A 12,603-nucleotide genomic window follows, 5' to 3' on the forward strand; every position below is an offset into this window, starting at 1 on the left:
AAAGAGGTTGTCTTGCTGTGATAAAGCAAGCAAAGCTGCAAAAAGATGATGTTGCAAGTGAACCTAATGACAGTAACCAAGACATAAAAAGAATTTTTTTTCTAATTTCACAAGGTAGCATCTGGAACAGATGAGTAATGAACTCAACAGTACACACTGACTTTCTAGCACTCATATATGACAAAGAAAAAGCACCATAAACATGACCCCATGTAAAACACACTAAAGAATGATTTTACATTGATAAATGTTCTATGATATATAAATGGGATGGAAAAGAGTGAACAATAAGTCCCCTGCTTGTAAATAAAACTAGAGACTCCAGGCCCCTTACATATAAACCTTAATGGAGGAACAAAGGCAGTAATCTGCTCCTGAAACAAAAAATTAACTACAAAAAAGTACTTAGACTGTTGAGGAGATGGTCTAAAGGAATCAAAAATGGAGAATTAAAGGGGCAACAAAAAAAGGAGGCCACAGTCTGTTGTTGAGGTGAGCCCAAAGCATGGAATGAATGGTTTGTCTGTGTCTGATAAATCCAGATATGATCTTGTAATATAAAGCTTGTTCCTTGATGGGAGACAATCATGAATAATTACCAAAAAGAGCAGGCCCTTCTATTTTCCCTGCTCAATCGCCAACTTGTTGTTAGGAACATTTTTTTTAATAATATTTATTTGTTCAGAAGTACTCTAAATTCTTGAGAATTAGCTGCAAAGTTTTGACTACATCTGTTTAGATCATCAAGAACTTAGTGAGATATACAGTAAAGCTACAGAGATCTAACCTACAGTGTGTTGCTAGCCCTGAATAAAAAAAAAGAAAAAAAAACTGCCGGCATTAATAATAAATTCATTAATATTTGTTTGTTCAAAAGTACCCTAAATTCTTGAGATTTAGCTGCGAAGTTTTGACTACATCTGGTTAGATCATCAAGAACTTTGTGAGATAAACAGCAAAGCTGTAGAAATCTAACCTATAGTGTGTTGCCAGTCCTGAATATAACTGCTGGCACTAATCAAATTCATTAAGCATATCTCTGTTGACTTCTAGTACACATTCACACAAATCTACGACTACTTCATACAGAACTTAATAAATATAGCTGCAGGTGACTATATTTCATGAAATGACAAAGCTGCAAGATGAAATGAAATAAATGCCAACATATGTTTAAAATACACATGTATGAAGATGAACTAATAAGGCTTAATGATATTTGTTGAGCTAATGCTTAAAAAGCAACTATCTATATATACGGGTTTAATAAGCTATGAAATGTTAAGTGATCATTAAGCCAAAATCCAAATCATATGCTTTCAAACACTAAGAACACAAAGTTTCAGAATTCAAAAACATCCTTAAAGAAAACAGTTGTAAATAGCAGCATGTAAAGTTATACACTCTAAAAACCATATGATTAACAAAGGATGAATATCACTTTATTACCCAAAATTATGGCACATTCTAGCTGTCAGGAACTAAAGAAATTTAAATGGTTTGATGCTTCATTAACTGATATGCAACAAATTGCATTATCCTCACAGCATATGTCCTTTATGGTAATAATAAGTTTACTTCAATAAACTATGTATACAAATCAACCCAAAAATTTTCACATGTACTATATGCTTGGGAAAGTGGTTCAAAGACACTCATATATTAGTGTACATACCACATCCAAACAGAACATAATATAAAGTCAAGTACCAAACCATCAAGGAAAGTAAAACTTCCAATCACTGTAAATGCTCCTTAACCTCAAGACATATATCCTTTATGGTAACTATTATATTCATATTTGATAATCTATTTGATAATAGTGAGTTTCCTGTTGTGAGCACTACGGGCTAGCCCAGCCTATTGGCAAATGGAATGAGCAACAGATAGTAGATAGTAGGAACATTTTGGCAGGAGCATTAAGTACAGACATTAGGTAGAAGCAGGAATAATAGTTGGAAGCATTAGGTAGGAGATGTCAGTAAGAACATTAAGTAAGAGCTACAAACACTGCACGAGAGTTGCCCTCAACCAGTGGCCTGTTAAGGGTGAGGCACTAAAGGCTAAGCAGCAGCACTGGAGTTCACTAGTTATGGAGACTACTGCTGAAGCCGTCTCTTTGAGGGAGTTCCAAAGGAGAACTGGTATCAGAGATACAGATAGACAGACAGAATCTATGAACCAAAAGATACATCAGATATGCAATAAGCTTGGCAATAAATGTCAGATAGCAGCAGGAAAACAATGAACCTGACCTTAATTTCATGCAATATTGTTAAAGAGCCTAAATTTGACCTGAACATGACAGATATAAGGTATTATCATATACTAAGATCAAATCTGCTTTTTACCATTTTTAGGAATTTATGTTTGTCATTCACTTCCGCTTCCATGGTTCCATCCGCTGCCAGATCCACTCCCAGATATCTAAAACACTTCACTTCCTCCAGTTTTTCTCCATTCAAACTCACCTCCCAATTGAATTGACCCTCAACCCTACTGTACCTAATAACCTTGCTCTTATTCACATTTACTCTTAACTTTCTTCTTTCACACACTTTACCAAACTCAGTCACCAGCTTCTGCAGTTTCTCACATGAATCAGCCACCAGCGCTGTATCATCAGCGAACAACAACTGACTCACTTCCCAAGCTCTCTCATCCACAACAGACTTCATACTTGCCCCTCTTTCCAAAACTCTTGCATTCACCTCCCTAACAACCCCATCCATAAACAAATTAAACAACCATGGAGACATCACACACCCCTGCCGCAAACCTACATTCACTGAGAACCAATCACTTTCCTCTCTTCCTACACGTACACATGCCTTACATCCTCGATAAAAACTTTTCACTGCTTCTAACAACTTGCCTCCCACACCATATATTCTTAATACCTTCCACAGAGCATCTCTGTGAAGTGTTTTAGATATCTGGGAGTGGATCTGGCAGCGGATGGAACCATGGAAGCGGAAGTGGATCATAGGGTGGGGGAGGGGGCGAAAATTCTGGGAGCCTTGAAGAATGTGTGGAAGTCGAGAACATTATCTCGGAAAGCAAAAATGGGTATGTTTGAAGGAATAGTGGTTCCAACAATGTTGTATGGTTGCGAGGCGTGGACTATGGATAGAGTTGTGCGCAGGAGGATGGATGTGCTGGAAATGAGATGTTCGAGGACAATGTGTGGTGTGAGGTGGTTTGATCGAGTAAGTAACGTAAGGGTAAGAGAGATGTGTGGAAATAAAAAGAGCGTGGTTGAGAGAGCAGAAGAGGGTGTTTTGAAATGGTTTGGTCACATGGAGAGAATGAGTGAGGAAAGATTGACCAAGAGGATATATGTGTCGGAGGTGGAGGGAACGAGGAGAAGAGGGAGACCAAATTGGAGGTGGAAAGATGGAGTGAAAAAGATTTTGTGTGATCGGGGCCTGAACATGCAGGAGGGTGAAAGGAGGGCAAAGAATAGAGTGAATTGGAGCGATGTGGTATACCGGGGTTGACGTGCTGTCAGTGGATTGAATCAAGGCATGTGTATGGGGGTGGGTTGGGCCATTTCTTTCGTCTGTTTCCTTGCGCTACCTCGCAAACGCGGGAGACAGCGGCAAAAAAAAAAAAAAAAAAAAAAAAAAAAAAAAAAAAAAAAAAAAAAACATTGAATATGTGGTGTGAGGTGGTTTGATTGAGTAAGTAATGTGAGGGTGAGAGAGATGTGTGGAAATAAAAAGAGCATGGTTGAGAGGGCAGAAGAGGGTGTTTTGAAATGGTTTGGGCACATGGAGAGAATGAGTGAGGAAAGATTGAACAAGAGGATATATGTGTCGGAGGTGGAGGGGACAAGAAGTGGGAGACCAAATTGGAGGTGGAAAGATGGAGTGAAAAAGATTTTGAGTGATCGTGGCCTGAACATGCAGGAGGGTGAAAGGCGGAGAAGGAATAGAGTGAATTGGATCGATGTGGTATACCGGGGTCGATGTGCTGTAAATGGATTGAACCAGGGCATGTGACGCATCTGGGGTAAACCATGGAAAGTTGTGTGGGGCCTGGATGTGGAAAGGGAGCTATGGTTTTGGGCATTATTACATGACAGCCAGAGACTGAGTGTGAACGAATGGGGCCTTTGTTGTCTTCCTAGTGCTACCTCGCACACATGAGGGGGGAGGGGGATGTTATTCCATGTGTAACGAGGTGGCAATGGGAATAAATAAAGGCAGACAGTATGAATTATGTACATGTGTATATATATATATATGTCTGTGTGTGTGTATATATGTGTACATTGAAATGTATAGGTATGTATATTTGCATGTGTGGATGTGTATGTATATACATGTGTATGTGGGTGGGTTGGGCCATTTCTTTCTTCTGTTTCCTTGCGCTACCTCGCAAACGCGGGAGACAGCGACGAAGCAAATAAAAAAAAAAAATAATGTTTGTCATTCAATATATATATTATTTATTCATTTATTTTGCTTTGTCGCTGTCTCCCGCATTTGCAAGGTAGCGCAAGGAAACAGACGAAAGCAATGGCCCAACCCACCCCCATACACATGTATATGCATACACGTCCACACACGCAAATATACATACCTATACATCTCAATGTACACATATATATACACGCACAGACATATACATATATACACATGTACATAATTCATACTGTCTGCCTTTATTTATTCCCATCGCCATCTCGCCACACATGGAATAACATCCCCCTCCCCCCTCCTGTGTGCGAGGTAGCGCTAGGAAAAGACAACAAAGGCCCCATTCGTTATACTCAGTCTCTAGCTGTCATGTAATAATGCCCGAAACCACAGCTCCCTTTCCACATCCAGGCCCCACACAACTTTCCATGGTTTACCCCAAACGCTTCACATGCCCTGATTCAATCCATTGACAGCACGTCGGCCCCGGTATACCACATCGTTCCAATTCACTCTATTCCTTGCACGCCTTTCACCCTCCTGCACATTCAGGCCCCGATCACTCAAAATCTTTTTCACTCCATCTTTCCACTTCCAATTTGGTCTCCCACTTCTCGTTCCCTCCACCTCCGACACATATATCCTCTTGGTCAATCTTTCCTCACTCATTCTCTCCATGTGCCCAAACCATTTCAAAACACCCTCTTCTGCCCTCTCAACAACGCTCTTTTTATTTCCACACATCTCTCTTACCCTTACATTACTTACTCGATCAAACCACCTCACACCACATATTGTCCTCAAACATCTCATTTCCAGCACATCCACCCTCCTGCGCACAACTCTAGCCATAGCCCACGCCTCGCAACCATACAACATTGTTGGAACCACTATTCCTTCAAACATACCCATTTTTGCTTTCCGAGATAATGTTCTCGACTTCCAAACATTCTTCAAGGCTCCCAGGATTTTCGCCCCCTCTCCCACCCTATGATTCACTTCCGCTTCCATGGTTCCATCCGCTGCCAGATCCACTCCCAGATATCTAAAACACTTTACTTCCTCCAGTTTTTCTCCATTCAAACTTACCTCCCAATTGACTTGACCCTCAACCCTACTGTACCTAATAGCCTTGTTCTTATTCACATTTACTCTTAACTTTCTTCTTTCACACACTTTACCAAACTCAGTCACCAACTTCTGCAGTTTCTCACATAAATCAGCCACCAGTGCTGTATCATCAGCAAACAACAACTGACTCACTTCCCAAGCTCTCTCATCCACAACAGACTGCATACTTGCCCCTCTTTCCAAAACTCTTGCATTCACCTCCCTAACAACCCCATCCATAAACAAATTAAACAACCATGGAGACATCACACACCCCTGCCGCAAACCAACATTCACTGAGAACCAATCACTTTCCTCTCTTCTTACATGTACACATGCCTTACATCCTCGATAAAAACTTTTCACTGCTTCTAACAACTTGCCTACCACACCATATATTCTTAGTACCTTCCACAGAGCATCTCTATCAACTCTACCATATGCCTTCTCCAGATCCATAAATGCTACATACAAATCCATTTGCTTTTCTAAGTATTTCTCACATACATTCTTCAAAGCAAACACCTCATCCACACATCCTCTACCACTTCTGAAACCACACTGCTCTTCCCCAATCTGATGCTCTGTACATGCCTTCACCCTCTCAATCAATACCCTCCCATATAATTTACCAGGAATACTCAACAAACTTATACCTCTGTAATTTGAGCACTCACTCTTATCCCCTTTGCCTTTGTACAATGGCACTATGCAAGCATTCTGCCAATCCTCAGGCACCTCACCATGAATCATACATACATTAAATAACCTTACCAACCAGTCAACAATACAGTCAACCCCTTTTTTAATAAATTCCACTGCAATACCATCCAAACCTGCTGCCTTGCCGGCTTTCATCTTCCTCAAAGCTTTTACTACCTCTTCTCTGTTTACCAAACCATTTTCCCTAACCCTCTCACTTTGCACACCACCTCAACCAAAACACCCTATATCTGCCACTCTATCATCAAACACATTCAACAAACCTTCAAAATACTCACTCCATCTTCTCACATCACCACTACTTGTTATCACCTCCCCATTAGCCCCCTTCACTGAAGTTCCCATTTGCTCCCTTGTCTTACGCACTTTATTTACCTCCTTCCAAAACATCTTTTTATTCTCCCTAAAATTTAATGATACTCTCTCACCCCAACTCTCATTTGCCCTCTTTTTCACCTCTTGCACCTTTCTCTTGACCTCCTGCCTCTTTCTTTTATACATCTCCCACTCATTTGCATTTTTTCCCTGCAAAAATCATCCAAATACCTCTCTCTTCTCTTTCACTAATAATCTTACTTCTTCATCCCACCACTCACTACCCTTTCTAATCAACCCACCTCCCACACTTCTCATGCCACAAGCATCTTTTGCGCAATCCATCACTGCTTCCCTAAATACATCCCATTCCTCCCCCACTCCCCTTATCTCCTTTGTTCTCACCTTTTTCCATTCTGTACTCGGTCTCTCCTGGTACTTCCTCACAGAAGTCTCCTTTCTAAGCTCACTTACTCTCACCACCCTCTTCACCCCAACATTCTCTCTTCTTTTCTGAAAACACATACAAATCTTCACCTTCGCCTCCACAAGATAATGATCAGACATCCCTCCAGTTGCACCTCTCAGCACATTAACATCCAAAAGTCTCTCTTTCGCGCGCCTGTCAATTAACACGTAATCCAATAACGCTCTCTGGCCATCTCTCCTACTTATATACGTATACTTATGTATATCTCACTTTTTAAACCAGGTACTCCCAATCACCAGTCCTTCTTCAGCACAGAAATCTACAAGCTCTTCACCATTTCCATTTACAACACTGAACACCGCATGTATACCAATTATTCCCTCAACTGCCACATTACTCACCTTTGCATTCAAATCACCCATCACTATAACCCAGTCTTGTGCATCAAAACCACTAACACACTCATTCAGCTGCTCCCAAAACACTTGCCTCTCATGATCTTTCTTCTCATGCCCAGGTGCATATGCACCAATAATCACCCATCTCTCTCCATCAACTTTCAGTTTTACCCACATTAATCTAGAATTTACTTTCTTACATTCTATCACATACTCCCACAACTCCTGTTTCAGGAGTAGTGATGTTTAAGATACATGTGATGTTTTGATACATGTAATTCAATAATGCAAGGAAAAAAATGCAGGTTATGGATGATGAAATACATTTTCTTTCTAAAGCCAGGTTCCACAAGCAAAAAAAAGATTCTCACTGGGAATACCAATGTCACAATAATTTCTTATCTCTTGCTATTAGTGAGGAAGTCACTCATTAACTCTATTTCTGGTCGATCCTTGGATCACCAAGGCTGTTTCCTCAACTAAGGGGATTGCTCTCATCCAACTACTGACTGCCATCTCTCAGCTAATCACTGACTGTTATAAGGATAACATCACCAACCTACCTGCTCCAGGTTGGTAAGAGCTCACATTTCACAAGTTGCAGCACCAACCCTAGGCAGTCACAAAACATACAGAGGAAAGGTTTCTCTATAATGAAAGGAAAGGCAAGACAAGGTAAGGAAAGAAAGCAAAATTACTCACTTTCAGAACTTAAATTTCACTCTTTTGTGATCTGTTCCATGGGCAATGAGAGCATACCTACACAAAAGAGGTGGGCTATACTGTATAAGTTTTCAAATCGGACAAAAAGAGCAACATGTCAATACATTCCATGATGAACCAGAGGTGGATTGAAAAACAACTCTTTAGAAGGAAGAATATCCACAGCTATTCAGGGAACGTCCTATGAAAGGTTTCTAATGAAAAGTAAATCAGAGGCCACCTTCTTTGCATCATGTAAATGACTTCCTCAATAATCTCTGATGAAGTCCACATGGTCTCTAAGGAATTCAAGTAGGCAAAAGGCATGATGCTTTTTTGATAAAATCTTCAAAGAGCGGATGATGATGGAACTTTTTGTAAATTCAATAGTTTTGTTCTTGGACAGCAAATCGGGATTTGAATTCATCTTCAACCACAAGAACTTGTTACCAAAAACAAGAAATTTCTTGTATCTGAACGTAATGTGTAATTGACCAACACTCCCTCCAAATCTCAAGGCTATATGGAAAAAAGTTGTCATAAGAAGCCATTGAGGAAATAAAATCCCATAAAATATAGAAAATAAAAGGTCTCAGACTTTTGAAAGCTCCCCACTTAAACTGAAGGGAAGAAGCAAACATCTCAAAATGAAAATTCAGAGTTCATTTCAAACAGGGCTTGTCAAACTAATACTACAGAAAGGAGGTTCTTGAAGTGTACTCTTCTCCGAGGCAACATAGCTACTAGCCATGTTTTTGTCATGAAACAAGCTAGAGAAGAACTCTAAACAGATAGGCTCCCACTTCTAAAGCACTAAATGATCTCCAGACCAACTGGTACTGTCTTTGAGTCGAAGGGTGTATGTTATGTAAAAAGTGATCTGATGAAGGGTACAAGAAAATTCTAACATAAAAATTCCAGAATCCATGACTTACAGTTAGAGGTCCTAAAAAATAGCTGAGGTGAACTAGAAGAACTCAAAGCATCAAAAAAGGCACATGGCAGAGCAGAAGTCTGCGGCACAAAGGTTGCTTTTCCCATTTCCTGGAGGTTATTGGCTTTACTAAACCCTAAAAGCTAGTATTTCTGAGAAGAACCTGGCCCTAGATGTGAATGGAGGAAAAAGATAAATCTAGTTCCACATTATTCCAATCTAAGAAAAGAGCAAGTGTGTGCAACTGCCATTTCATCTAAAACCACAGGAAAGTTGGAAGTAATGCACTGGTTCCAGTGGCTATGAGAAAATATGCATATCTAGTTAGTTGTCTGGGTGGCTGTTTGGACTTCCAGCTAATTGACTGCCCAGGTCACCAAGGCTACCAACGTCAAATTACATCCATCAACCAAAAAAATATTTAACACCTTCTTTAGGGTAAGAATAATTTCCCAGCCACTTACTCTGTAAGTATGTAATTACCAATTTGTATGGGGCCCACATTTCCTGAACTTTCTACACCATCAAGCTGCCTTTTAAATCTTTGTAAATTGCCATAATTCACCCATCAATTAGTTTTCCAACTATACACCACCCTAACACTAAACCAGTATTTCTTAACATCCTTCCTATTCAGCTTCTTACCAGCTTTTGTTATGGCCTCTGGTTACTCTGGTGCTACATCTGTTGAAGATCTCTGCACTACCAATACCATCCAGCTGATTCAAAAACTTGAACACTATTATCAGTCACCCCCCCTCTCTCTCTCTCTCTCTTTCCTGCAAGGTGGACAGCTTCATGACCCTAAGCCTCTTGCTGTGACTAAATTCTCTTCATTCAGGTACCATCTTAACTCCTCTCCTCCATACCCTGTCATCATATCTGTGTGTTACCTTAGTTGCAGTAACCAGACTTGTAAAGCATAATCCAGTTTTGGTTTAATATATGAAGGTGGCCCGTGGTACATGTGTCCATGATGCAATCCCAAAGAACTGTGCGTGCCACTATCTGAACGGCCAACAACAGGTGAGTCAGTGATGACCTGGTGGCAGTTACTGACTGGAGGAGAGTGACCCCATTAGTCAACCATCAGCTTCAGTGATCTAAGGATTGACCAAAAAGACTGAGTGAGGTGATAAGTAGCTCCCTACCAATATTCTGAAGGAAGGAATGATCCTGACCCTGACATTTCCGACAAATATATCAAATTGCTCACACAATATAGACCACAACGGAGATAAATGAGAAAAAACTTAAACTGATGTGTATGATAGGGGCTGCAAATCAGCCAGTCCTAACCCATGATGGGTAAGATACAACAACACAGTTACAAAACTGTTGAAGCCAAAGCTTGCAAACGCCATACCTTTTCAACCATAGTGTGTCTAAAGATGACAATTTCATACAGAGAGATACAATAAGCACTTCCAGTCAAATTATAAGAAACTACAAAAGTATCTTTTCCAATTCTGTGCAGTGAAGGGCTATATGAACAACAAGTCATATTAACAAAAAGGGTACCTTAGAATGTTTCATTTTTTCATGTAGTAAAATATCACCTGTAAAACACACTAAATTTCAAACACAATGTTACAATCCAGAAACTCACATCATGTTAAAAAATATGTTTCATTATATTACAGGTATCGAATAATTTCTAACTACTTTTCTAACCAGTGAACCATAAGCAAATACTGCAACTGTTTGCTAGAATACATCTCCACTTTCTATATTTGTTCACCATTTCCCACCTTACTGAAGTAACCCAGAATCTTAATTTCTGAAAACTGAAAATGAAGGAGGAATGTCTTCAAAATGTTGTGACAACATTTTTCTATGTGATCTAAACGTAAAAAAATATATCAGGTTGTTTTAAAAGTTAATTTTTACCAGCAGAAAACTAGAAGTGAAGACAGAGTTTGGTATCTGTCTAATTTCCTGTCAAAATATTAGTGTCAGTGTGACAGATAACGAGTTCAGTTCTGATCTGAATAACGTGCAAAAATTATGTAATAATAGTGGTCTAGGAAATTTTACCTAAATCTTGCATTTTTCAAGACATAAATGCTACGAAAAACTAAATTCTCAAAATTTTTGAGGAATTTTTAAAGTTACAACATTACTCAAAAAGAAAAAACTACTGAAAACAGTTGCTTCTAACACCAGCTGAAAGCATGATATTGTGATCAAACTGCCACAATATACCAAAGCATAAAGGTATGAAGTGTATTCCAAGTAAAGAAGCAAAGAGGAAGTGTGGATGCTGTAATCAACTCAAAAACAATCAAGAGCAAAAGGACTATATCCTTAAAACTAACACATTAGCCACCTGACAATTTAACTTTAACTTCCTCTAAAACTTAATGGATATAAAAAATCTTTCTTGATATTTTTGATTAGCAAAATATTCTTTTCTACCATTATACAGTTTCCTTAATATGGAACCATATCTCTATATCCTTAAACCTAACACATTGGCCACCTGATAAAATGAATTAAATTTCTTCTAAGACTTAACGTTTCTATAAAGAAGGTCTTTCCTGATATTTTTGACAAGCAAGGTATTCTTCTGTCAATAAAAATTCCTGAACTCAAAACTGACTGAAAATGCATACTTTCAAATTCCTACAATCATATGATACAGCATCCTATATTAATTAAAGAAGCCTTAATTCAGATGTGTCAGGATATATGACAACTGGATGCAGTGCTTTGATATAGCACAAGCACTTGAATTACTCCCACTTGTTATTATAACATAAGCCACTGATACATTGTAAGCCTAGCTGGCCACAAGGTAATGATGCTGACCATGCCACAATGACCATCACATCAGTTTTCTGCTGACATTCAATGAGTAGGGTCATACTGTACATCACTTGTACAGTTCTACATGTTCTTAAGCTACCAGCAAGTACCCCTACTATAGGCAAACCTGCCAAAAGGGTGATGAAGACTTTAACTTGGAGGACAAGGAAAAGGTTAGAATACTGGATGGACTTAAGCGTGGGTCTGGCATTCCAGCAGTTGCTCACCATTATGCAGTAACTGATAGGCTGAAAAGAGAATCAATCGGGAAAGCCTCGTTCACATTCACATAGTGGTGGATTTTGGAGCATGCTAAAGAGCAACTTTCCCTTCAACTACAGAAGACACTGATTCTCTTGTCAAAACGAGATTCCATTTGATCAGTGCCAAAAGATTCAAGAGATATCTTTCAACATCAATAAAGTCTGCTTCTTGGCAAGTGGAAGACTATACAGTTCATACTTTTTCCTGTAGCATTAAATCAGTGTAAAATATCCTAAACTCACTCATGTCATCTTAGTCTTACTTGTGAACTTAGGGCTTTAAGGAATGCTTTATGGATCTTTCCACAAGTAGTGTTAGATGCCTTAATGAGATATCGCTGCATTGGGTAGTAGAGATCTTGCCTCAGGTCCTGACCAAGCTTGTACTGTAAAATTGTAATGAACTGCAATTATTAACCTTGTTTAGATTTACAGACTAGAAAAATCATAGATGACTTGTAATAATATACCAACTGGGCATGACAGTAATCAAAAT

General features: G+C 39.2%; 1 protein-coding gene across 1 annotated transcript in view; it reads right to left on the bottom strand.

Moving 5' to 3' along the window:
* Positions 1-6,989: 6,989 nt before the first annotated feature.
* Positions 6,990-12,603, bottom strand: part of LOC139757919 (glucoside xylosyltransferase 1-like) — a 46,815-nt gene continuing 41,201 nt past the window's right edge. The window contains exon 7 of the mRNA XM_071678866.1: positions 6,990-12,493. Coding sequence (XP_071534967.1) covers positions 12,356-12,493 — 138 coding nt within the window. The 3' untranslated portion in view covers positions 6,990-12,355. The remainder of the gene's footprint in view (positions 12,494-12,603) is intronic.

The sequence above is a fragment of the Panulirus ornatus genome, chromosome 2 (assembly GCF_036320965.1).
Source record: "Panulirus ornatus isolate Po-2019 chromosome 2, ASM3632096v1, whole genome shotgun sequence".
Taxonomy (NCBI): Eukaryota; Metazoa; Arthropoda; class Malacostraca; order Decapoda; family Palinuridae; genus Panulirus; species Panulirus ornatus.